Here is a 27,985-nt window from a genome sequence, read left to right as displayed (position 1 = left end):
AACACAGTATCATTAACTATAGTTACTGTGCTTCACATTAGATCCCCAGATTTTATTCATCTCAGAGCTGGAAGTTTTTGTACCCTTTGACCAACATCTTCTCATTTCTCCCAACCCCCAGTCTCTGGCAACCACCATTTTACTGTTTTTGTGAGTTAGACTTTTTGCGATTCCATGTATAAGTGAGATTAGACGGTATTTGTCTTTCTGCATCTGGTTTATTCACTTAGCATAATGCCCTCCAGGTTCATCCATGTTGTTGCAAGTGGTAAGATTTCTTTCTTTTCTATGGCTGAATAATATTTTCTTTATCCATTCATCTGGGCCATACTTTCTTCATACCTTCTTGTTTCTATGCATGCCTTGTAATTTTTAGTTGAAAACTGGACATCTTGAAAATTATGGGATGGAGACTTAGATTCTCCCTCAGTCCAGGATTTGTTGCATGCTACGGGTCACAGTTGTTTGTTTAGTGACTTTCCTAAACTGCTTTTGTAAAGAATTTATTCTTTGCCATGAGTGGTATATGAGGTCTCTTTCCTTTAACTCAGTGGTCAGCTAGTTATTTGACCGAGATTTCCTTAAACACCTGGAGCCAAACTGAAGGAAGGAAGGGAGGGAGGGAGGGAGGGAGGGAGGGAGGGAGGGAGGGAGGAAGGAAGGAAGGAAGGAAGGAAGGAAGGAAGGAAGGAAGGAAGGAAGGAAGATTGGCTCTGTGTTGGGGTGGTCCTTCAACCCTTAGCCAGGCCATTTCCAATTCTATCTTAGCCTTCACTTTCTACTGGCTCACAGCCTAAAGATCAGCCAGAGGTGGAAGGTTATGGTTTTCTTAGGTCTTTTCTGAGCATGTATCCTGCCCTGGACATGTGTGTGCATGGCCTTATAGCTTCCCCAGTCTACACAGCAGGTTGTCAAAACCCTTATTCCCCAAAGAATCTCACACCCCAGCTTTGTCTGCCAGGCTGTCGGTGTTTCTATTGTTTGCCTTAAGTCTTATGTTTTTGCCCCAGGTGACAGAGGATTTCCTTCTAAAGTCTTTGAGGGAGGACTTTTGCTTAGCCACTTCACCTTGAAAGAGCTCTGATTTAGGGGAAACAAAGTGCCTATGTCCCTCAGGGGAACCCCCAGGTAGGTCAAAACAGACAAACGCTGTTCCTCAGGGGCAAGGTCTGCTCTGGTCCCACTACAAACAAGAACCGGCAAAGGGAGTGCAGCGTGCTGTCTTCACAATCACTGCCGCTCGGCAAAGCCACACGGCAGAGCCACACGGCGGAAGGGGTTGGACAAGGGCGAGTGAAAATGCCACAAAGCTCTCCTACTGTGTTTTAGTGGCCCTTCTCTTACTTAAGCATTTGCTCCCTTCCTAGAAACCTTTCATTATCTTCCAGAGTTCGGATAAGGTTTATCCTGTCAGTTTTTCCCAGGTTTTCCAATGATTCTGGGGATGGACAAGCCCCGAATTTCCTTACTTGCCTGTATTAATCGTCTCAGGCTGCCTTAACAAAACATTCCAGACCGGGTGGCTTAAATAGTGTATCTTGTCACTGTTGTCGAGGCCAGGAGTCTCAGATCAAGGTGCCATCATGAGTGATTTCTAGTGCAGCCTCTTTTCCTGGCTTGTAGACTGCTGCTTTCTAGCTGTGCCCTCCCCTGGCCTCTTCTCTGTGCCCATGCAGAGGAAGAAGTCTCTTGTGCCTCTTCCTCTTTTCACAAGGACCCGGTCCTCTGAGATTAGGGCCCCACCCTTACAACCTCATTTAACCTTAATTGCCTCCCTAATGGCTTTATCTCCAAGTATAGCCACATTGGGGGTTAGGACTTCAACATACGAATTTTGGAGGGACACAATTCAGTCCATAATACCATCATTTTTGCTGACCTCATCCTTGACTTTATTTTTTTTTTCAATAAAATAAAAAGCTTTTGGGGGCACCTGGGTGGCTCAGTTGGTTAAGCGTCCAACTCTTGGTTTTGGCTCAGGTGGTGGTCTTGGGGTCATGAGATCGAGCCCCATGTCGGGCTCTGTGCGCAGCATGGAGCCTGCTTGAGACTCTCTCCCCCTCCCTGTGCCCCTCCCCACCTCAAATAAATAAATAAACCATTTTTTTAAAAAAAGCTTTTCTAGTAAAGATTTGTTCCCTGCCCCTGGAAAATTTTATTTTGAGGCTACTTACAAGGAGTTTGGGGAAGTTTGGGGGACCTACTATTTGTTTTTTTCATTCTCTGTATTGGGAGGCAACAGAGGAGAAGGAAGTTGAGAAAATCTTTGGAGTAGTCAAAAACAACGCCTGTTAATGCTGGTTGGTTTTGGTTTTTTTTTTTTTAAGATTTTTTTAAAATTTATTTGACAGAGAGAGCAAAAGAGCACAAGCAGGGGGAGCAGCAGAGGGAGAGGGAGAAGCAGGCCCCCCTGCAGAGCAGCGAGCCTGATGTGGGACTCGGTCCCAGGACCCTGGGATCATGACCCGAGCTGAAGGCAGATGCTTAACCATCTGAGTGACCCAGGCACCCGTAATGCTGGTTTTTAACAGACTAAATTACCCTGGAGAAATGTGAAGTGGATACAGCCAGAGAGTACCTCATTTTGATTCTGGGCTTGCATTGCTCATGGTGCCCCTTTGATTTCAGCTGTTTCATTAATGATAACAATTTTATACAGTCACCTGAGACCCAAGCGTTGCTCATCGTTGGGCCATATTGCTAGATAGTTTATGAGAGTTTTGGCATCTATATTCATATGTTTACCGTATTTCCTTGGACACTGCCATTTTTGATGGGCAAGTTTCATTTTTAAGCCAAATCAATAGTTATAAATTTGAATCACACTCACAGGACTGAGAGTTATCCAATTATATATGTATGGATGTAGATATTTAAATTTCAAAGGCAATTGAAGAAATTTCAAATGTCATTCCTGGTCTTCAAATCTGTTTTTAAAATTGTGGTTTCATTTCCACCAAACTGTCTGCCTTTGTTCAAAATTGTTAATCCACTGAACCCAGGGAGGTTTAGAACGGGAAATGAGTGTGGTCTCTGATTTATATAAAAGTCTGTCTTCAGTCTGAATATCTTCACTTCCTTGAACTGACATCAGTATTCATATTGTTAGCCTGTAGTTTCAAGTTCAGTGCGTGCAGATGTCTTCCCATATTGGTGAGAAAATAAAACCTTATGATTCATTTGAACTCTTGTTGGTTGAGTTTCATAGACTTCTTTAAGTACTGGGATCTCAGACTCAAGAAAGAAGTTTGGTAAATCTCACGAATGACCACAAATTAATAATCTCACTGCATTAAAATAAAATAAATATTTATTATCTGCTTATTTTTTTTACACATGGTCCCTAAATTAGCAAAGTTTAAAAGTGCACACATAGGAAAATTCTCATTCTTTTTTTTTTTTAAGATTTTATTTATTTGACAGAGAGAGACACAGCAAGAGAGGGAACGCAAGCAAGGGAGTGGGAGAGGGAGACGGAGAAGCAGGCTTCCCGTCTAGCAGGGAGCCCGATGTGGGGCTCAATCCCAGGACCCTGGGATCATGACCTGAGCTGAAGGCAGACGCTTAATGACTGAGCCACCGAGGCGCCCCGGAAAATTGTCATTCTTGATCTACCTCATCTACAATGGATGACTTTACCTAGCTAAATGAGAAGGTATTCTCTTAATGATTGTTGCAGTAAGGGGCTGGCACACCATCTCTCTCCTTTGGACATGAATAAACCTTTGAAACATGCATATACATATTTGCCATTTCTTGTATATGATTTCATAAGTGGCAAATGGACGCTGCTTTCCTGTATATAATCAAGTTCTCCAGGGTTTTGCAGTCTTCCTCCCTTTAATATGCAAATCACTATAATCCAAACCCCAGAGAATGCCTGCAAGTCCAGTGTATTTTCCCATATATTTCTGGGGATTTTTCAGCTGTTGGTAGCCTCCTGGTTGTCTCCTGCTGCTCCTGGGGGCTCATCTCTGATCCTCTCATCAGGACTTCTCCCTGCTGCCTCAGCCCCTTTTAGCCTACTTCAGCCATGGCCAGCATCTACCTTATCCTCCGGGATGACCATTAATTCAAGCTAATGCTATGTCGTGCCTGTTAATCAGCTTTAGCAAAGACACACAAACAGCACAAGAGAATTACAGTATAGGAAAGGGAAAGCCAGCAGTCGTTATTGTGTCCCCCTGTTCTCTGAGATTGTCACCATGAACAGGAAAGCCCCTCATTGGCCATGTCCTCTCTTGGGTCAGACATTCTGTCCTGTTCTGGGGCCTAGTCGTCATCTCTGTGAGAACCACTTGTATCAACCATGACATTCTCCTTCATAATCTCCAGCGTAAGCTTGAAATCAGCTATAAGTTTCTCCATGCAAGGATGTCACCCTTTCATTTTACTGTGCTGAGCAGTTAAGCTCTTTCCCGACTACACCTCTGACACCTAGACCAGGTGGTGCCTTTGAATTACCAAAAAGCCGATCAAACTGTCTTCCCCAGCAAAAGAGCAGCATCTTGCCAAAATGTATTCTGCCCCCAACTACCAGAGAAATCTGTAAACACTGAAGACAGGCTTGAATGTCAGATTTTAAAAACCTTTTTATTTTAAAATATTTTCAAGCATGCAGAAGAATGACCAGGATAGTACAAAGAAATCCAGTATGCTCTTGACCCAGATTTATCAACTATTAGTATTTTATCATACTTCCATTATTCTTGTCTCTCCATATTATTTTTTTCTGAACCATTTCAGCCAAAGTCGCCTACATTTAGTCTTAAACACTTTTGTGTGCATTTCCTAAGAGCAAGGCCATCACCAGTGATATGACAAACCAACGTCATGTGCCTCCCGATGCGGTGCACTGAGAAGGACACACATCACTTCTAGGAGATTCCTGCCCAAAATGCATAACCTGAATCTTGTCATGAACGAATATCAGACACACCTCCAATGACAGACATCCTACAAGATAACCGGTCTGCATTCTTCCAATGTGTCAGTGTCATGAAAGAAAAGAAAGGCCGAGGAACTGGTCCAGATTAAAAGACACTGAGGATACATGACAACTGGATTCCATGCATGATCTTCAATTGGATCCTGGGCTAGAACAAAAAGAAAATGTTGGTACTTGTACCGTGGTTATGTATGCTAACAGACTTTGGCATGTGACTACACGTGTTTTGCATAAAACTGCTTCAGTTTCTCACTAGCAAGCAGGAAGACCCTATTAGTTTTGTTAGGCCAAACATTATTTGCTGAAAGTATCGAGGGAGCTAGGCCCCTGCTGGTATCCCTAGGAGAGCTGACTCTTGAATCTCTCACCTGACTAACACTTAACTTACTGGTTGACATCTTCACAAGGATGAGCCTTTGCTAACTGCCCAGCGTGGGACTGTGAGGGAGTTCGCATACATTCTGGGGCAGGGAAAAGTGATGGAGAAGACACAGAGACAGAGCTTTCCTCCTTCAGGTCCAGGTAAAATATGCAGAAACTGGTTGTAGGGACCTAACACTTATTGTTCAACAAACTTCTTCAGGCTTCTTGGTCTGAGCTGGTTGTGCATGCATGTGGCTATTGCAGGAAACTGTCAGTGACACTTAGGCTGTCAAAAGGGGACAGGAGTCCAAGGACGATTCTATCTAACAAAGAGTTATATTACATGTTGCAAACAAAAGCAGGATAGCAAAGTTCAAGTCAGGGCCTTGGGCGGCAGCTGGTACTCATGAAATCATTTTATTATTTATGATGAAGCCCTAGCTTTACAAAATGGTTCTGGTGGCTCAAATAAGCAGCAGTGCAACAGACTTCCCCAATTTCAATCTCAGCTCTGGCATCAAGTAGCCATGCGACTCTGGGCAAGCTACTTCATCTCCCTGGGGCTCTCATCTCTCATCTGTAAAATGGTGTATGAGTTTCCTATTACTGCTGTAACAAAGTACCCAAACCCAACTGACTCACAAGAGCACAAATTTGTTTTTTACAGTTCTGGAGGTCAGAAGTCTGAAATCAGTTTCACTGGGCAAAAAGCCAGGTGTCCACAGGTTTGTATTTCTTCTAGAAACTCTAGGAAAGGATCCATTTCCCTGCCTTTTACCAATTCTAGAGCAGCATTCCTTGGCTGATGGCCCCTTCCTCCATCTGCAAAGTCAGCAGCATAGCATCTTCTCTTCTCTTATTTCTGCTCCATTCCTCACATCCTCTCTCTATGCCTCTGAGCCTCCTGCCTCCCTCCAATAAGGACCCTTGTGATTACATTGCACCCATCCAGAATAATCCATGCTAATCTCCCCATCTCAAAGCCTTTAATCACATCTACAAAGTCCTTTGAACCACATAAGGTAATATATTCACGGGTTCCAGGGATTAGTACTGTTGGGGAACGTGATCAAAAAAGACATGACCACTAATCGACCTGTGAGCTGTTTCTGGGCACTCAGGGGCTCCTTAACACCCCCCCTCCCCCGCCGGTCTGTCCTTGGACTGTGGGTTCCACTTGCCTTGCCCGCTCCCAGAGGCTGCTCCAAGGACAGAGCCTTGAGATGGTGATGTGATGTTGAAAACACTTGCATGGTATATATGACTGAGCCCAGTTAAGTTGTCTTTATATAAACTTTTAAGATTTGGAGGTCAAGTGTGGGAACCTATTCCTCTCGCTACCACCCAACCCAAGACAAGCCCCATATGTAAGTTCCCTTTGCTACTATTAAAATGACCACCTACCGACACTGTGTGGCTGCCTCTTCCACCTGTCTCTGACCTCTGCCTACGGGGGCTGGATTCATAATACACCAGGAAAGCTCCCAAGAGAGGGTTGTGAACCTACAAGTACCTAAACATCTTTGGTGGGGGTGACCCATATTCATCCTACTACAAATGGATATGATAATTTTATATACCTTGCAGGGTGGTTATGAAAAATGAATGAGGTAAATCACATAAGGCGCTTGGCATGTATAAAATGCTTTACAAAGCTATTATGAAGACGAAGATAAATCTGTAAATATTGATTTTTTTTCAAGAAAGAAAGAAAATAGCCAATCTACCACAGGAGGCATACTGAGAAGTTTTAAATCCAAATCAATGATTAGTGAGAGAAACTATGTGAGCTTCTCTCATTTTCTTACTTATTGTGTTCAATTAATGTATGCAAATCACATTTAACCTAAAGAGTTAAAAATTTAAGACATATTAGCTTTCTGTTAAATGAAATACCAGTTAAAAATCATGTTCTTAATGCCTTTAAACTACCTATCTCACTAAATGTCTCTTCTTTTATTTTTTTCCCTCAAACAGGGGAACATCTGAATCCCATTCTAGCAGCTGTACTCAACTTTCACTAACCTTTGAAACTGTGGTTACGGAGTAGAAGAGGGTTTCATTACACCATGTGTTAGTAGGAACCCTTCTAGGTATAAGTGGTAGAAAGTCAACTCAAACTTTTTTAAAAGCAGGAAGTGGTAGCAGTGGGAATTAATGGCTTATGTAACTGGGTTTGATACTATACTGTGGCCACCGGGCTGAACTTTAGGAACAAAAGATTCATTGTCTCAGTGAAGACGGCCATCTTGTCCAAGAGCATTCAGAGTCATCCCAGTTTCAGATCTCCCCACACGGTTGCTGAGGCCTCACTGTGACCACACACTGATCATTCAATTTCCCCTTCTGCCCACTCCTGCTTTCTTATTTTTTCTTCCTTTCCATAGGTGTTTACCTCCAAAGGCACTCTCTAATAAAAGTCCCGAACGCTAATCTCCAGCCTAGGAAACCCAGTCTATAAGAATAACTAAGATGTCTAAGTGTCTCAGGCAGATCAGACCTGAGAATTCAAACATTGTCATCATATCTGTCTCCAAACCTCTCCAGCCTTCCCTAGCTTCTGATTTGATTTTGTTTGTGTTGGCATAATTCTTACGCAACTTCTTAGCACAAGATAATAGAGTCTATGGCAACTGCCAGCACCCAGATAGAAAAGCTTCACCCTCTGTACTCCAGAGTCCCTAATGACTCCTCCCTCAGGCAAAGAACTCTAAATGGCCTTCTTTGGGTCGAGTGCACACCCCTGGGACAAATACTGTGTCCAGGGAGATGAAGTCCCCTCATTGGTCATACTTGGGCAAAGAAAGTGGGGCCGCATAACTCATAGAAACATAGAGTGGGAGCATGGCAGTTCTCGAAAGAACAGCACACACAGCAGAGAAAAAAGGAACAGAAATCAAGGCACCTGGGTGGCTCAGTCAGTTAAACATCGGATTTTGGCTCAGGTCATGATCTCCGAGTTGTGAGACCGAGCCCCATGTCTGGCTCCCCACTGGGCGTCCAACCTGCTTAAGATTCTCTCTCTCTCTCTCTCCGTCTCCCTCTGCCCCTCCCCACCCTGTGCTCACCACCCCTGCCACCCGCTCTGTAAACACGCACGCATGCATGCTCTCAAAAAAAAGGGGGGGGGGGACAGAAATCCCTTTCTCCTCATCACCAGGAACAAAACACACTGGGAAACACACCTCTTCTTCAGCAATTTCACACCTACTTCTGGGAATAAACTAGAAGCCCAATTTAATTTGAAAAATCAAGAAGGAATTATACCTTTCCTTGGGATGCACCGTCAGGGAGACTTGGGTCTGCTTATTTCGTTTTTTTTTTCTCAGCCAGAGGTGTCTAGGATTTCAATCACATCTGAGGGTGTTACTCATGACTGCCTACTGAGAGGATGAGTACTGCGTTCTATTCACCACAGTCTGGCTTGACACTAAGAGCTTAGGAAACAGTGGAGGCCAAAGCGGCTGGGAGAAGATACAGAGGTTCAATTTTCTTTATTCTCCATGTCCAGTCAATCCCAGTCAACCATTACCTGTTGCTTTTTTTATCAAACACTCTGTCTTTCCAAGAGCGGTGCACATTACAATTTACTTGAACAGTGTTCTCAAAAGGGAAAGTACTTTCCATAAAAGAAAGCTTTTACTCATTTTTTTTTTTGCAACTGATCTCTTTTCTTCCAGCTGTGAAACTGATTGAGGTCCTTAAGGCTCTCAAGAAATCTCTACTCATAGCCCTGTGATTACTTTTACAAAGGGGGACAAAAGCCATGGGAGGGAATGGTTGATTACCCATGGAAAATATTCTTTCTCTTTTGCATTTTCTTACAACTCATGGACGGAGGGGAAGGGAGTTGGAAGACGTTCAAGAAACAGGTTTATGTGAAACAAAGAGCATTATTTCTTAGCGTATGAATATTCATGCTCCCCTTAGCATTGCCTCCCCAGCTGAGCACAGGCATCAGGAGGTCAGTGAGAAAATGTGGGAGAGGCTTGAAGATTCCGATGGGATAAAGGAAGATGAAGCAGCAGGCTGGGGAAGAGAAGAGGGGGACCAGTGGAGAGGAGAAGATTTTGAAAAGTTTCACAGAGCTTGATGGAGCTGCCTTTTGCAGTACACCCCCACCCCATCCCTGAGGAGGAGCCTGAGCGGGGCAGAGACAGGGAGAGCAGATGTTGAAGCTGGTTCATTCCTCCTTGCCTCACTTCTTTAATTACATGAGAAAATGAGTACATGCCTCAATTACATTTTGTGTATCAGGCAAAGTCCAGTCTGAAAAACAAGCTACATTTTATTTTATTTTATTTTTAAAGATTTTATTTATTTGAGAGAGAGAGAGAGAGAGAGAGGGCGTGTGTGTGTGTGTGTGTGTGTGTGTGTGTGTGTGTGTGTGTGTACAAGCAGGGGGAGAGGGGCAGTGGGAGAGGGAGAAGCAGGGAGCTGGATGCGGGGCTTGATCCCAGGACCCCGGGATCATGACCTGAACTGAAGGCCGATGCTTGACCAACTGAGCTCCCCAGGCGCCTCCAAAGCACTACATTTTAACACAGGGGATTTCATACTACGAATTTGTTGCATGGCTGACAGGAAAGTGCAGAATCCCCACATGGGTGTGGAGGCAACATAAAGATGAACAACTACAGGAAGTGGTTACAACCCTCGGGGTTGGAGGGACACCGGAAGGTGGTGATATAACTCAAGCCCAGAAGGCAGGGCCATCTGGCAGGGGCCAGAACTCCTGTGGCGGCGATGGTCAGCAGGAGCTCAAGCTCGAGAGGGAAAGGCTGACTGGCAGGAGCTGGAGCCTTCGTGGAAATGCAACCGCTTCCGAGATGCCACTTGAAGCAGGGAGCTGGGGGGAGAAACACCCTGGCTTCTCTCCTGCCCCTCATCCTCCCGTTGGGCTGACCACACCAGAAGCCAGAGGGCCAAGGAGCCTGGCAAATGCAATTCTCCCTGAAACGGAGCAGAGCAAGGAAAGGGTGGGGAGTAGATCTCAGTGCAAAGAGGCAAATAATGGGCACATGTTTTCATTGTCTAACTGTATTTCTTTGAATTCACCTCTGCGTGGAATGGAACCATGAAGCTGTTTGTCCTTTACGTGGGTTACTCATGATCCAAGAGCAATGGAGAGGATCACGGTTTAATACCTTTCCTTAAATATTAAGTGCAAAATAGTTTTACTTTGCCAATTGTCCTAATTCTGTAGGCTGTCTCAAGTGGTTCATAAATAAACAACTACCAAAACGGTCCATGCTTCTCCTCTTGTTGATTCTCTCATTCCCATTTGGCCCTGCTAGTTCTGCTTTCACCTCTTCATTAACTATAGCTGTTGTAAACCCCCCCTTGGGTTATTTGTCAGCTTTCATCTCATCCTGGGGTTACCGCCTACCCTTTCATGTCCTGAAGACAGAGTAGTAGTCAGGAAAAAAAAAATATGCTAAATCTGGCTTTTGGCATTGGCCACATCTGATGTACCTTTGTTTTGACCCTGTGTACATACCTAGCCTAGAGGATGTCATGTCTTCCTAGGAATACGATAGTCATCCAAACATTTTGCTGTATTTGTTATATTTTTATTTCCTGTAGTTGTATTTGGAGTGATTTTGAATGGGGTTAACACAGTTAGGCCTTTTTTTTTTTTTTTCCCCCTGGTATCTGGTTAGAAGTATAGCCGAAGTACTTGGATTTCAAATCCCAACTTTACTATTTCCTAATTGCATGACCGTGGCCATGGGTTCTGGGTCTCAATTTCCTCATCTGTAAGTGTAATCATAGTAATAGAAACTACTTTAGGGGCGCCTGGCTGGATCAGTCGGTAGAGCATGTGACTCTTGATCTCAGGGTTGTGAGTTCAAGCCCCACGTTGGATGTAGAGATTATTTAAAAATAAAATCTTTATGAATCGCTGAATTCTACTTCAGAAACGAATATTGCACTGTATGTTAACTAACAAAAGTTAAATCAAAAATCAAAAAACCTTCTAAAAAAACTACTTTATAAGGGTTGAATTGTTAGAATCAAGTGAATTTATTTGTATACTGAATTTAATATATGTGTGTGTATGTGTTTACACAGACATATATGTATCAATTCTTAGGTAAATGTATGTGTATGCACACACACATATGTATCTTAGAAAATTGGCATGACGTAAGCATGCTATAAATATCAACCATCATTATTGTTATTGTTCTTCTCAACAAGACTGTAAAATGCTGCTCAGCCTGTCAAAAGATATTTAATGATTTTTATCCAGCACAAAGTTATGGCTAGTTGAGTGACTTTTTACAAATTGCCATTTAATAACTGATCCGTCAAAAAGTCAAGTCCATGTGTCAAATATATCCCATCAGTGGACTGTTATTTGTCTCTCAGGTGTAGAAATTGGTTTCATTTCCTACTATGGTTAGTTATGATTAGATTATTACAGACCCTTTTTCTGCAGCTTTTTTGTGGTTTGAAGATTTAAGGTTCTTATGGAAACAAGATTTTCAGTTGACCAATGATTAGCTAATTTCTGATAATAGAAAAGGAAACTGATTGCCCCAGGCTGCTGTTTTCATTTCCTCATGGGAAGAAGAAGCAGAGCAGAGAAGAAAAGCAGACACAAGGCACTGAACCTCCATCACCATGGGGAACTGGATTGAGAATGAGGGGCTCTCCATCTTTGTCGTTGTAAGTACCAATGAGAGAGAAATGATAAATTCTCGAACTTGTCTGGGTTCTCCGGGAAACTAAAATAGGGCAAAACTTTTTGTTTGTTTGTTTTGTTTCTTGGAGTAATTGTATTGAAACTGATTTACTGTGTGAACATACGTCTATCTGTAAGCGGGACTGAGTGCACTCTTCCAAACTTATTAATGAAAAGAATGCATCTGGGGGCTCACTTCACCCACTCTATTTCTTGACTCTTTGGGAGTACTAAATCAGCCGGCATTTCGCAGAGGGGGTAGAAGACATTTCATGCTAATGATCTCCGAGCCTAAGTTGTTTGTCAATATTTACTCAGAGGCAAATTCTCTACTTTTTATGTGCTTATACCATTCAAAAATGGGCAATCCTAATTTTACACCATTTTCCAAATAACAGGTACAAAATTGGTTCATGTATGGGAAATGGCCTTTATTTCAGTGATTACAGCAAAAATAATTGTTCTCAACTTTCTTTTTTAAAAAGTACTTTTTTTTCTCTCTGAGGTAAACTTGAGTTGTTTACGAGGTTTATAAAAATTCAAGGAAGGAAATTGAAATAAACTAGACTCATATATACCCTGGATATATTATATACATTATATATGACTATATAGATCAATCTAATCTATCTTGAGAAACAATTTTTGTAAGTGAAGGTCGGGCTAATTTTCAAATAGACATGTTAATCTCTTTAGTTTTTTACCATGACAAGGACCAACTATTAATTTAAGATGGCAGTCTCAGCAAAGCAATCACGAACAATTGGGAAGATAGAAAGGTGATTTATAAATAACCTTTCCAAATAGCCAATGAAAGTATTGTACTGATGTTAAAAAGAACACCTGTGAGTGGGGAATTTTTGAAAGAATTTATCGTGAGGTAAAATTGAGTCTTAGAGTTGCAGACACAGAGAGGAATTGGGGGCGCAAATAAAAGAAAAAATAAGAAATATTGTGTCATTAAAAAATTATGCCAAACCAACATTCTAATGCAATATAGAATACTGTTAACTTGATTTCTTACCACCATTTTGAAACCAGATTACTCCTATAGAAAACAAGTTCATATTATACTTTTGGCTCTTAGCACAGTTTTCCCCAGGAGATGACCTCCTCCTAAATTGCACTCTCATATGCGTGACTGTAAAGACACAGTCTGGAAAGCAGGAGTGAGAATGACAAGGTTAGGGAATGGAGAAGTTGTTTTAATACCTTCTTCATAAAGAGATCGTTCTCAAGCACCTATGGACCTTTAATGGCGTTAAAGCATGGGTAAGAAAAGATCTTGATGCGGTCAGTGCTTGGGATGAAATGAGCAGTCAAAAGGTAGAGGGCTCGCTTTAAAAAAAAAAAATCCTCTGCCCCTCACCCCCTCGTTCATGTTCAATAGTCCCTCTTTCAAAAGTTAAGCAAAAGTTACCAAACAGAATTAAAGGCTTGACGTTTTAGCTGATGTGACTCCCACTGGCTGGGGTGGGGTGCTGTGTGCTGGAGGAAGGTGACAGCACCCGTGAGAGTAGAACACAGTGTCTTATTGGTGCGGGGGACCATATAGTCACCTATTCCTTTCCCCTCTCTTTTCGAGAAGACTCACCTGCTACTACTTAAGAAAACAACAGAGGGGAGAGAGATTGTTAATGACCTGGCATCCTGGCCAGTAGTAGAACAATCATGGGGAACAACGCAAGGTGGAAAGGTCAATCACAAAGTCTAGTAGCACTGTTGTAGGAAAGAGCTGACTTGCAGCCGGTTACACCCAGATGTGTAACCACCTTTGTTGAAGGCTAGACTGGGGATGTCCTGACCCTAGTCTGACTCCAATCTTATGTGAAATCTACCGATTGAAGTGTGGAAACTTCACGCAACTATTTCTCTTTTTGCAGCTTGTATGGCTGGGGTTGAATGTCTTCCTCTTTATCAAGTTCTACAGGTATTATGACTTGGACGATCAGTTCTTTTACACTAGAAAACTTCTTGGGGTAAGTATAAGTTCCATCTCATGCAATATTGACTGGCTTACACTTCTAATCAAAGATTCTGGTTCATATTCCTTTCAACACTTTAAATACATCTTCTGACCAACCCAAACGGCACCATTAGCCTCGCTCCCTCCCTTGCAACCCCCTGGGCAAGAGTCTTTAGGCCTTCCAGTGTGAAATAAACTAAAGTGTGTCGGAGAGTCCCAGCGGCATCCCTCCCAGGCCGAGAACTACTGTGCCGCTGTTTAGCCTAAAGAAGACATCTAATGCCAACCCTGGAATGGCAGGCAAAGTTGGAGATTGATCCAAGGGTGACACCGGTGGGACAAGTGAGATTTTCCGTATTCTTTAAAGCATGTGATTCCTGATAACTTTCGTGAATGGAGAGCCCTGCTCCCAGTGACATGTAGTGAAATGACCTTCAGGAAATAAGCCTCGCCCTCAGATGGAGCCTTTGAGGAACTTGCCCAAGGGTCATATTCATTGACTAGGCCAGCAGAGTGAAGGCCCCCAACTTTCCTTGGGTCCATTAGCATTCTTGATTTCCTTGAACTGCCAGGACTCTTCTTCATGACAAATGAGAATAATTACAATGACAGCCGCCCCCACCGGCTACCATTTGTTACATCATGCTGAAACCATGAATTCATGACTTAACACTAATTATAATAGGTATCATATATCATATGTATAAATAATTATAATACGTAATAGTACTGCACTATTATAATTGTTGTTAACTAATTCAGCCTGATACTGAGAAGGATGATTTCCCTCTGCTTTCCCGTCCAAAATATGCAACTTCTTTAGGCATTACAAAGAACAATTATAATGCCAAAGCATTACACCAGACCAACTTAAGTTACTGCTGAAGTGAGTCTGAGAACTAAGAAAATCTTCTTTAGAAAGCCCCAGTTTCTATACTGAACTCTAATTAATGATACACATGCTTAAGTATTTAGGGTGGAAGTGAACTGATGTCTGCAATGCATCAAAAATAAGATGTATCTATGGATGGCTAGAGGGATGGGTAGATGGATGGGCAGCTATGTGATGGTGGAACCTGGGAGATGGGAAAACAGGTGTTCAATGTGAGATTATTTCAAATTCTCTTTACGTTTGAAAATTTTCATAGTAAAATGTTGGGTTGGGAGAGAAGGGCCAAATTAAAACAAAGGATCCCAGCAGGCCCTCCAGGTAGACTCTTGGTTCTGAAGGACCTTCCTTCTCAGATAACTTGACATCTCTGGTGGGCCTCATGCTGGGAACCCTGGAGAAGTGGTAGAAGGGTGTTCTGTGCTCATAGGAATTACCTGCTTCCTATCCCACGTCTTCCAGTTTGCGCTGCCATTGGCCAGGGCCCCTGCAGCCTGTCTGAATTTCAACTGCATGCTGATTCTGCTGCCGGTCTGTCGAAATCTGCTCTCCTTCCTCAGGGGGTCCAGCGCGGTAAGAGCAAACATTTATAAAGTTGACGCTTCTCGAAATTTTCAAAGGACATCACACTAAACGTCCTTTCTAAGGAAAAGCATACTAATGGAGTGTGAGGATTCCAACCTCTGTCCAATATTCACAAGCCAAGGGATGCCTGATTCTCCATTTTATTTGCATATTAGTTGTTGATGGAGCTCCCCGAGACACCTATTTAACTTGGAACAGACATTTAAAAAAAAACAAACCAAAAAACCAAAAAAAACCAAATCAACCTACACCTCAAGAAGAGCCATAAAACACTTGTGTGTGTGCACGCGCACACACACACACACGTCAGACATACATAATATAATATGTTATGGACTTTATGAGGCTGACATGGGATTTGGGAATTAATCCTACAGTGACATGTTTTTCAAAATTTTTAAAATTTTAAATTTTAAGAGAAAATTCTCTTCGTGGCTAACATCCCAAGCAGGTGGAATCAAGGAGCGATGAGTCACAGTATAATGAGGGTAACTAAGAGTTATTGAGTCCGTGGAATTGAGGAGTTCAGAGATTTCTAAATGCCCAGGGCGTTTTTTTTAACCCTCATTTCAACAATCTGGTGAGTCCCTAAATGTACTCTGCTAGAAGAAAGAGAAGATTATATAAGAGGAAACTTTGTAACCTATGGTATATGAATTTCTTATTGTTGTTATCATACAAAGATGAAAAACAAGGAATTTAGAATCTACTTAGATCTGTGTACTCAAATAAATATGATACAAAGCAAAATCTGATGGGTCCCGCAAAACATTAGAAATAAGGGGGTATGGGGGGAATCAAAGAAGGAGGGATTGGGAATGAAGGTGGGGCAGGGAATGAAGAAAGGCTTCTTTGAAAAGGTGGCATCAAATATGGCATGTAAGGAACAAACAAGCCATTAGGGGATGTAAATAAGAGAGAAAGACATTCTACATGGAGAAAATGGAATGGGCCAATGCAAAGAAGATAGTAAGGAAATGGCATTCTTGAAAGCCCTGTAGGAGCGTGACACTTGGCTTCTGTTGGGATTTGTTTGCAGTTCCTAATCCCACCCAAGAGGGTAGCTTGGAAAAGTTAGGGTTTGATGTCTTGGTGAGACCCATTCTACTGGATCATGAGTAACGACTAGCGTCTGTTTTTCCTCTTAATAAAATGTATGTGTCTGATATTAACCAGCTTTTAAAAATCCATTAAGTAGAGATAATTTATAGAGGAGAGCAATGACAATCTACTTTGATGGGGACGTAGGGATTGTAAAGGGCAGGTGTCTGAGGTAAGGCTTTGCTGGTAAACTAGGACTTAAATGTATAGCTGAGAAGCTAATACTTAATTTGGCAATCGTGGAATATTTGGGGGAAGGGAAGTGATCCAAACTGTCAATAACAAGTAGAATTTGCCTTGAACTCTGCCTTATTTTTCCTTATCTTACTAAATTTACCAGTTGATTTACGAATACAGGATTAGCAGGATACAATTAACAGTAGACACTGACTACAAGGGTTTCTAAATCATCTTCTCAGTCTAAGAAACCACGGAGGTAAAATTCCATTTGATTTAAAGTTTTAGCAATGAGCCACCTGTAAAGTACAGGGCCCGGCATACTGTAGGTGCCCAGTGAACATTGGCTAAATGAAGCTCATGTACTGTAGCTTTTTGTTTTTAGGAAGGCACGTTTCATTTTTTTCGCCTTCCCCCCATGCCCTGTTTGAATACTTTCTATTTAGAGGAAGTAAACCCTGAGAAACAGGCAGCGTTTTCACCAGGATGGCCAGTTAAGAAATCCTTGTTACTCCCCAGGCCCAAATTGCACTGCCGTTGAGCTGCCATGCCCCATGAAAAGCACATGTTGTAATGGCCGCTTTCAGGCTTCCTGTGGCCCAGGAGGGAAGATCTTCACGAAGGTCTTCAAAGGCAGGGACAAAATAAGGCTGCTCTTCAAATTGCAGAGAAGCTCTGAAAATCGGAGAGATCCATATGTAAGAGAATATATTTTTTAAAAATTAGCAGCAAGCAACATTCTTTTAGAGACCGGGAGTGTCCTTCCTTCCATGTTTCCCAACCTGAAATGTGAACTTGGCAAACAAAACTTCTTTTCTGACTGGAATTAAAATGAGTGATCATGCTGTGACCAATGTTGGAAATCCAAATAGCTGTCCCCTACTGAGTCTTCATAGAGCTTACCTCATAAAAGCTGCACATCAAGTCAGTGAGATGGGGATGAAATGAAATGGCAATGTTGGAATTCAAACCCGGCTCTTTGTGCCCCCAGAGCCTATTCACTTTCCTGCGTGCCACCTAAACTCAAAACTGTCTTCTTGTCATATGACGGTCTTAAAAAGTCCATCGTATATGTGAATGCTGAAGCATCCTGAATAGCCTAGGCCCGAAATGGCAAGATTGTTGTAACTTCAAGGATTTGTTAGTAGATTGCAAACTACACAATCACAGAATGTCCATTCAATTTCTAGTGGTCTTAATCAGTTAGACTTTGCTTTATAATCCTTCTGATTATTTGGAGAAGTAAAGCCCCAGTATTGGCCCACCCTGGGGAAAGTAAAGGTAAAGGCTCTCAGCCTGCTTTGTTGAGGAGAATGGGGAAGGATGGGGCCTAGCATGCAGAAGTCCCTAAAGAAGCCTTAATAATCCCACCTTGCCATGCAGAAACTAAATTCTAATCAGATGGGAGTCCTAGTCTTCAGATCAGAAACAAAATAGAAGGTGAGAGAGTCAGCTCTTATCTGTAACCTTATATAGTCTGAGAGTCAGAGGCCCTCAGTGTGGCTCTGTGTCTAACCACATGGTCTAGGGAAGTCTCTTGGACTTCCTGTCTCACGGGGTTTTTTTTTCTTTTTAGCTGAAAAGCAGGCGAGACAATGCAACTGTAAGAATGAATATAACATTCCAAAAGTATATTAATTGACTAAGTTGTCAACTGCTGAGTTGTCAGTCAACAAACATTTGGTTGAGTGCCAGCTATATGCTAAGTACTGGGGACACATGGTGAGTAAAGAGTAACATATGGATGGGCCATGAACTCAAGGAGCTTAGAGTTCTATGGAAGAGCTAGAGAAGAAACATGCAACTTCAAAGTTATAAACAGTGCTGTACAAATAAACTGATGTTCTTATTTATCACATATCCTGCTGCCATCAGGTTTGGACATTACTGTCAGCTTCTTTGCCTGAGTTCTATAGATTCAAGGGTGGCTTTTGTAATTTCTCCCAAATTGCATATAAACATCTAACTTAAGTGAATTCATGGCATGTGTAGTGAGACCAGGTGTACATAAAATAGAACTTTTAAGTTTCTATGTTTGTCATGTTATAGAAACTCATGTTTACCCCATTAAATATGCACTCCTTTTTAGTTCCATTTCTAACTTGAAAAAAAAGTATTTTTTCAGGGCACCTGGGTGGCTCAGTGGGTTGAGTGTCCAACTTTTGATTTCAGCTCAGGTCATGATCCCAGGACCCTCCCTGCTCAGCGAGGAGTCGGCTTGTCCCCTCTCCCTCTGCCCCTCCCCCCACTCTCCCTCTCTCTCTTTCTCAAATAAATAAAATCTTTATCTTCAAAAAATTTTTTTCTCTCTTGCAGTTTAAATGCAGCATAGAAATTTGCTGAGATGACTCAATAATAATAATAATGTTAGCTTAGTGAGATCGGGCTAGGCTCGAGGTGACAGTAACAGAGAAACTTCCCTTTAGAAGTCAGTGGCAAAAGGGGTAGTTCAGTGAGGAAGCCATGGGACATGATGGCAGCTTGGGTAATTAGGAGGTAGCTGGCGATAATCCAGAAGGGACGCAAAAGCATAAAAATGGTATTTATGTGATGAGGAGCAAGCCCTGGGCAGTCAGAGGCAGCAAAGCCCTTCCTTCCCACACCGCCAGCCAGGGGCCTTGTTCCCATTTCAGGAAATGGTGAGGAGATTGTATTTGGAAGCCCCATATAAACAGGACTTGTGACTTCTCTTTGGATTTTTTTTTTGGGGGGGGCCATCCTGAGCATATCCTAGAGGGCAGCTGGGAAAAACTAGGGACTGGTGCCTTGGTGAGATCCATTCCAATGACCCATTGGTAACTAATGGCCTCTGTTTTTCCTTTTTATGAGATGTGTGAGTTTCATATCAACTAGCTTTTTTAAAAAACCTACCTATTAAGATCAGAGTATTACAAATGGACCTTTTATTTCTCAAGCACATCTCTCCATTGTTCTGGCATTCAATTTCTTTTTCTCTAACACTCTGCTGCTCAAGCTGATGGGGGCATCAGAATCTGTTGTTCCATATTTTTGATGATCTATATTGATGATGATAAGGGTAGAACTATGGAGACTCTATAGAGGCCACATTAAAACCATATTCCTTTTCTTGAAATTCAGCATGCAGGAACCAGTGTATTTTCCCCCAAAATTTCAAAACAGTTTGTCAGGAAGTAGAAAAGAAAACAGTGTGGCAAGTATAGATATATGGGTAAATACATCTCTATAAGTTTAGAATAATCATCTTAGGTTCTAGAACAGTGAAAATGTAATTCATTTAACCAAATAATTATCAAGCAATTTTTAAAAAAGATTTATTTATTTTAGAGAGAGAGAGAGAGAGAGAGCATGTGGAGGGGGTGGAGGGGCAGAGGAGAGGGTGAGAGAAACTTAAGCAGACTCTGCACTGAGCATGGAGCCTGATGTGGGGCTTGATCTCATGACCCTGAGAGCAGGGCCTGAGCCAGAACAAGAGCTGGACACCTAACCAACTGTACCACCCAGGTGCCCCAAGAGATACTTTTTTGAAGCATATGATATATTACTCTGCATATAGGAAGCTTACTTTCTAGCTGGGGAACCAAGACATACTAGCTGAAAAGTTAAATGATGGTACAAAAAAACACTCAAATATTTATTAAACACCTCTTAGCGAATCTACAAAACAGACCTATGAGAGAAGAACTATGATAAATACATAGGTAAGGAAGTTAGAAACTGAGCATATTGTTCAGTGTCACACAGCTAGGTGGTAGGGCTGAGATCCAACACATGTATATCTGATGGCAAGTTTTGCAGAACTTGCCCTCTGAAATGTAATTCAGTACTGATTTCTGATCCTACTGGTCCCATTCTCTCAGTCTTAGGACTCCAGTTGTGTTCCATCACTCCAATAAGAACTATATTAATTATCTGTTGCTGTGTGAGAAATTTCCATAAATTCAGTGGCTTAAAGCAACCCCAATTTATTAGCTCGCAGTTCTGCCAGTGAGAAGTCCAGCATCCTGTGTTTGGTTGGGTTCTCTGCTCAGCATATGACAAGGCTGAAGTCAAGGTGCCAACTGGGCTGAATTCTCAAATGGAAACTCTGGGTAACAATCTTCTAAACTCATTCTTGTTGGCAAAAATCAGTTCCTTGCAGCTGTGGGACTGAGGTTCCTGGCTCCTTGCTGACAGCCATTCAGGGGCTGCTCTCAGATCCTGAAAGTCCCTGTATTCCTTCCATGTGGCCTCCTCCATGTTCAAGCCAGTAACATTGCACCAAATACTTCCCGTGCCTTGAATCTCTGAGTTCTTCCGTCTCTGAGTTCTGGACCCAGATTTAAAGGGCCATGTGATTGGCTCAGGCCCACCCAGATAAACTTTCTCTTAAGGTCAACTTGGGACTTTCGTTACCTCTGTAAAGTGCCTTTGGCCATATAATGTAACAAACTCATAGGATTGACATCCCATCACATTCACAGGTCAGGTCCCACCCCCACTCAAAGGGAGGAGATTATATAAGGTCATTGGGGATCACCTTTGAATCCTTCCTACCACAAGGACTCCAAGAAACTATGGAGGAACCTAGCAATTGGGAAACAGGAAAACGATATTTCCTTAAAATTGTAAAGAATACAAAGTAGTAAAACAACGTACAGCACTTGAAATAAACAGGAAAGACGACAAGGCTGTATAAGAAACCAAAGACAATTTTTCACCAACAGAAATGTAGACTAAGTGATTTCAAATAGGAAACCCTTATTTTGAGAACCCGAGTCACTGCCCACCTCCACCAGTGGACACTTAGCTGTAGCTGATGCTGTTGGTGTTTCACTCATGTTCCCTCCACACTTATGGTTCTACAGCACATGGGGTGGCTGCCTTCTGCAAGCCCCACTCATTCTCTGCCGGAGGATTTTCTTTCAGCCCTCTCCTGGGGCAAGCCTGAAATGCCAGGGAGTTGATGCCCTGGGACCTGCCCTTGGCCTGTGACGGATGGGAGTCAGGGGATGAATTCCTAAGCTTTCTAACTGCTCAGGTAAAAAAAAAAAAAAGAAAGAAAGAAAAAAGAAAGAAAGAAAGAAAAGAAAACCTCTGGAGCATTTTCTATATCTCTCAGAGTCCTCTAATCAAAGATACCATGTTATGATATGATACGATATATATGATATGATATGATACATGATAGTGGTAGCTGATCTGATAATACACCCTTCATTGGTAGCCTTCTCTTCCCAATCTCACTTCCCCTGACCTTGTTTTCTGTGATCACCTTGCAGTTGACTTAAATTCTTGTCTTGGGTTTTTTTTTAGACATGTAGAATAATAGCGACTATATCTTTGCATTTGGTTTGGTGGCAAAGGGTGTGAACCTTAAAGACAAATAGACTCGGATCCCAGCCAATGTGAGATTTAGCTTTCATTTTTTTAATCTGTAAAATGAGGATAATAATCCTTATTGCGTTGTCACTGAATGAGGTAATGATTATGGCTAAACTGCCTGGCTCACAGAAAGCATTCCATAAAGTCTAATTCTTTCTTCCTTTCTCTGGAATCCTCTGTGTCTTCCTCAGTAGTAGTATTTCTGCAGTCCTGGGAATCTGCTCTCATGGTCCCATGTTCTCTGTAGATGTAGCTAACCCAGAGATAGTAGAGTAAGCACAATTCTCCACACAACTACATTTTTTTCTATAAAATCAGAACATGTTATTAAAAATAACTAAGCCATGGGGCACCTGGGTGGCTCAGTCGGTTAAGCATCTGACTCTTGATCTCAGCTCAGGTCTCGATTTTCAGGGTCGTGAGTTCAAGCCCCATGTTGGGCTCCATGATGGGCATGGAGCCTATTTAAAAAAATAATAAGTAAGTCAAATATTAAACACCCTTAGATTAAATTGAATATGTTTAGAACCAGATACTTATAATACCTAAGATTTTTTTTTTTTTTTTTTTTTTTTTTTTTTGGCACTTGGCTCTCCTTAACAGTTGTCTGTATCTTGCAGCCAGGGTAAGCATTTGACCAGGTTTCAGGAGGACAAAGCTTTGATTCAACCATAAAGCACAGTTTGTGTTTTTTTTCTACTTTGGGCATTGACCTGAACCAAGATTCAAATCCACATCTTCCTCCCTCCCCCACTTATTTGTTTATTTATTTATTTATTTTGTATTATTATGTTCAATTAGCCAGCAAAATCCACATCTTCTAACATGTATCAGGACAGTGACACTTGAGTACTGACCAAAATACTATTTTTAATGTCAAGGTAATCATAAAAGGTATGAAAACATCAGAATATTGATACTCTGGCATCAGATAGCCTGTATTTAAATCCCAACTCTGCCACTTATTAACTATGTGACCTAAGGCAGGGGTAACCTCTCCACATGTTTCTCCCTAACCTATTATGCAGTGATAATAATGGTACCTCCCTGCTAAGATTGATGCAAAAATAAAGAGTCAGAATGCATATAAAACACTTAAAACAGCTTCTTGCAGAAGAAGCTCTTTGTAAATATTAGCTATTGTTCTTTTTGCTATTAATATTTGGTTAATGATATCTCCTTGCGATATTGTCTCTGTCAACAGAGGCGGGTGGACAATTTTTACTCCTCGCACAGTGTAGGTCTTAGAAGGGTATTGTTCTAAAACTATTCACTTGTTCTAGAACTGTTCACTTGTCTGTGTCCCCATTAGACTTTCAGGGTCATGTGAAATGCATACAGCTTTCCTATTACACTGCCGGTATCCCTAGGAGAGCTGACTCTTGAATCTCTCACCTAACACTTAACTTACTGGTTGACATCCTCACAAGGATGAGCCCAATGTGGGACTGTGAGGGAGCTCACATACATCCTGGGGTGGGGAAAAGTGATGGAGAAGACACAGAGACAGAGCTTCCCTCCTTCAGGTCCAAGTAAAATATGCGGAAACTGGTTTTAGGGACCTAACACTTATTGTTCAACAAACTTCTTCGGGCTTCTTGGTCTGAGCTGGTAGTGCATGTGTGTGGTTACTGCAGGAACCTGTCAGGTAGGCCACTCACTGTTTGACCTTGGGAAGATGACTACAAGTATCTGAGCCTCGGTTTCTTCATCTATCAAATGCATAGAATGACATTGTTTTTAGGGTGGTTATGACAATTAAATGAGGTGACACGTATCTACTGCCTGGCACACAGAAAACCTTCTTGTTAACAATTACTACTTTGTTCTTTTCTCCTTAATCCAAAGTGCTGTTCCACAAGAATTCGAAGACAACTGGACAGGAACCTCACTTTTCATAAAATGGTGGCATGGATGATTGCACTTCACACTGGTAAGTTTATTAAGATATTTGAGATTGCAAAGAAAACGTGGAACCAGAGAGTTCCCTCTATTCCTAGATAGCTTTTATTTTTAGAGGAGATCAGCATTTTTAGGTAGATTAGGTGGTGACTGGATATGTTGTATTTTTTAATTTATTTTTTTAATTGAAGTACACTTAACATACAATATTATATTGGTTTCAGGTGTACAACATAGTGATTCGACAATGACATACATTATAAAATGCTCACCATGATAAATGTAGTTACCGTCTGTCACCACACAAAGTTATTCCAGTATTATTGGCTATATTCCCTATGCTGTACTTTACATCCCTGTGAGTTATTTGTTTTAAAACTGGGACTTTATATCTCTTAATCTCCTTTACCTATTTTGCCCATCCCCTCACCCCCAACCCCTCTGGCAACCATCAGTTTGTTCTCTGTATTGATTATACTATATATATATACACACACACAATTATACAATATATATATTATATACCACTTCTTCTTTATCCATTTACCTATGGATGGACACTTAGGTTGCTTCCATATCTTGGCTATTGTAAATAATGCTGCTATAAACATGGGGATGCATATATCTTTTTTTCAAATTAGTGTTTTCATTTTCTTTGGGTAGAATTACTGGATTGTATGGTATTTCTTTTTTCAGTTTTTTGGGGCAGCTCCATTGTGTTTTCCATAGTGGCTGCACCAATTTACATTCCCAGCAAAGTATTTGTACTTTTCGAATGAATTCTGTTAAAAAATATTCACCACTCTTTCTTCCATCCCAATATTAGGGTTTATTCCTTCAAGTCTGAGACCTTTTTTATCTTGGGCTCTTCTGACAAAATCCGAGTGTCTTCACCATTTTCCATGCTTTTTAATATAAAAAAAGTTAGTCCACAACTGAGAGCTTTTATTTATCCATTAAAAAAAATACTAAGGTTGAACATGTAGATTTGTGGATTTCTTGCAGTAACCCTAAGATAAGATATCTTCTCAACTTACGGATTGTGGTTCTTGCCACAACCCGTAAGTTGAGAAGATATCTTATTTTAAGGGTAAGATAGCCCTTATCAGCTAAGCGTGTTCTTTATTATTGTTATTGTATATCCAATAGGTATACATATGTATATATGTATTCTATATTATGTGTTATTATTATAATTATTAAAGTGGCGGCGTTGGCACAAGGGATGTATCTGGGACCATTATCAAATCTTCACTAATTCACTTAACAAATAAGTGATGTGCCAGGCAATAGGCATGCACACAGGCACAGTGATGAACAAAAGAGATTTTTATTCTGCCCTTAAAGAATTTCCTCATAATTTGAGTAAAATAAGCTTAGATTGCAGGTGTTTAACTGGGTTTCTCTTCTATTAGTAGATTGTGCAGGCTTTCTGAGCTGTGGTGAACAAAATGGTTCAAAAGCAAAATGCATGATAAAATCTTATTCGAAAGCAACCTAGTGTAATGGGTAGGAGCAAAGATTTGAGCACCAGATTGCTTGGATTCGATTCTTAACTCTGCTGCTTCCTAGCTTGGTGATCTTGGGCAAGATATTAAAGCAATCTATGCCCCAATTTCCTCATCTGTAAGACGAGATGATACTAATAGTACTTACATCATTACCTCCAAACAAAGATTAATTATAAAGCACTTATAACAGTTCTTGGCACCCAGTAAGTTGTATGTAAGTGCTTGTTAAGTAAGGAATGCAATTTTCAAGAAGGTGTTCACTCTTGTGGCCATTGGTTTATATCAGTTCAATAAAATGGTATCTCTCTGGAGTAATGTCAGAGTCAGGTGAATGGGCCAGCCAAAGGCATACATTACATGAGAGTCTTCTTGTTTGAGCATAAATATATCTGGGGGAGAGAAACAATGAGAGCACACCTAAATATCCTCAGAGACCAAGGTTATTTTGTAGAAGCTCGGAACTTGATTGGATCTTTAGGATAATGTCGTTTAACATCTACATTTTACAAATGAGGAAACCAAGACCAGAGAGGTCAAATGATTTGCGTATGATCACACAACTAGAGAATAGCTTACCCACTAGAGTTCTAGTCTTACCTCTCTGGCCTGGAGACCCAGTTCTTGTTTCTAAGTGTCCTGGGCCATCCCTGTGTCTCCCTGTATCTTATCATAGAGTTGGGGGTTATAGGCGGAAACCCAACTTACACAAAAATTGTCTGCACACTTCACCTTGTTTGTTTCTCTTCTCTGTCCTCTTCAGCGATTCATACCATTGCCCATCTGTTTAATGTGGAGTGGTGTGTGAATGCCCGAGTCAACAATTCTGATAGCTATTCAGTATTACTCTCTGAGTTTGAAGATAAACCTGGTCAAAGTTACCTCAATTTTGCTCAAAGTAAAATCCCGGTAAGTCTATTTCTGGATTCAGATGGTCCCTAGGCCGTTAAAACTGAGGACTAGATTTCAGCAAGTGAAGAACTCTACTTGGGCAGAACATCAATAGTGTTAAAAGTTGACTATCAGTGGGCCAAGTCTGTAGTTTCTGAGAATGTGGGTACAGAGAAAATGTCTTCCACACTCCTGATCTCATGTGTGGAGGGTCTCTAGATGTTTTCCAGTTCCTTAGGCTCACCTGTGGAATCTGGAGTAACTCAGGCTCACCCATGACAATGCCCACCACCAAAGAAAAGACAAGAACACACATCTAGTCAAACAAAGTTGAGTTTATCACTTCCTGCAGCAAAAGAGGCCTCGCACCATGAGAAAGTCTGGGACATTCCAGGAAGGTGTTCGTAGAGGCTCCTTATAGGACAGGGACTTGGGTTAGGTGGTTTTGGAGGGGTTTAAGGAAGCAAGGATTTGCTCTGCATCAAGGATGGTCAGGAATTGGGGGTCTTTCTAGGATTGGGTATCTTAGCAGCAGTCACTTGTGTTGTTGTCTTGGCTCTGACATAATTCCGGAGTGGTCTTTTTTTTTTTTTGGTCTCACTCCCTCACAGTCACCGAATGACCTCGTCTGATGTGAGTGTTCTAGGAAATTGTTTATGTGAATTAGGGAACACTCCGACCTCGGTGTTAGTACTAGGCTGGCCACCAGCTGACAGCCGACAGAGATGCATTTCTTCTTTCTTGCCTACAACATCTGAGGGGTGGCCTATGTCTGCTGATTATCGGCCCATGGGAAGCACAGTGCACTGGGAATAACTCCGTGGTCTTCCAGGGGCAGCCATTTGGGATATCCATAGCAAGGACTGCTTCCCACCAGCAGTTGTTAGAGCTTCCTACACTCAGACAGAGAAGCTCCGAGTCATCTTCATGTGCCCAATGGCTTGGGAGGATGGCCAAGTCACATAATTATACACTGAATTCCAAACGTGTTTCCTCGTGTTTAGAAAAGATGAGAAGAAAAGTCCCTTAACGTTGCAGAAATAATTCTCCTCAGGCTAACATGAAAACAACTTGCATAAAAGAAAATAAATTCCTTTTCTGTAACTTCTGGGATAATTTTTCCTTCATATTGTTCATTGTTCGTACAATGATATAGAAGGAAGGCAATGTGAACATACTCAGTGAGCCGATGCTGTCATGCTCTGCCCGGATCCCTTTGGACCACTTGTACTGCGTCTGTGCTCCCCCCACCTTTCTGTGTGTTTTCACTTCTCAATTTCTGATGCCAGCGTTTCTTCCTCAGAGGACCACCCTGGGGCTATCGGAGTCCCTTGGCCCACAAGTTCAGAGATCTGGAAGGGTCTGGATGGCTACCTCTCTGTGGGCAGCCGTTAGCCAATAGCTGATGGGTGCAGGCCATGAAAGACCAGCTTCCTTGCCTTGAGTCGGGGATGAACTCTGAGGTGTGACCTACCCTCCACAGTTCCTCTGCAGCATCAGGCTGAAGCTACCTTCTCTAAAGACTTGTCCTGAGATCACCCTCGTGTTTGACTTGTTCCTCTTTCCTGTCCTATTGCCCATCTTCTTACCAGTTTCTTCTGGAGCACACCTTTTTAAAATC

General features: G+C 41.8%; 1 protein-coding gene across 1 annotated transcript in view; it reads left to right on the top strand.

The window, feature by feature from the left end:
- Nucleotides 1-11,861: 11,861 nt before the first annotated feature.
- The window catches only part of CYBB (cytochrome b-245 beta chain), a 33,875-nt gene continuing 17,751 nt past the window's right edge, over nucleotides 11,862-27,985 (top strand). The window contains exons 1-5 of the mRNA XM_028113354.2: nucleotides 11,862-11,986; nucleotides 13,886-13,981; nucleotides 15,320-15,430; nucleotides 23,912-23,996; nucleotides 26,237-26,382. Of these exons, the coding sequence (XP_027969155.1) occupies nucleotides 11,942-11,986; nucleotides 13,886-13,981; nucleotides 15,320-15,430; nucleotides 23,912-23,996; nucleotides 26,237-26,382 (483 nt within the window). The 5' untranslated portion in view covers nucleotides 11,862-11,941. The remainder of the gene's footprint in view (nucleotides 11,987-13,885; nucleotides 13,982-15,319; nucleotides 15,431-23,911; nucleotides 23,997-26,236; nucleotides 26,383-27,985) is intronic.

Source organism: Eumetopias jubatus, unplaced genomic scaffold (genome assembly GCF_037043125.1).
Source record: "Eumetopias jubatus isolate StellerSeaLion01/CBP00866 unplaced genomic scaffold, mEumJub1_p1.0 scaffold_11, whole genome shotgun sequence".
NCBI lineage: Eukaryota > Metazoa > Chordata > Mammalia > Carnivora > Otariidae > Eumetopias > Eumetopias jubatus.
This window is presented reverse-complemented; position numbering and strand designations above follow the sequence as displayed.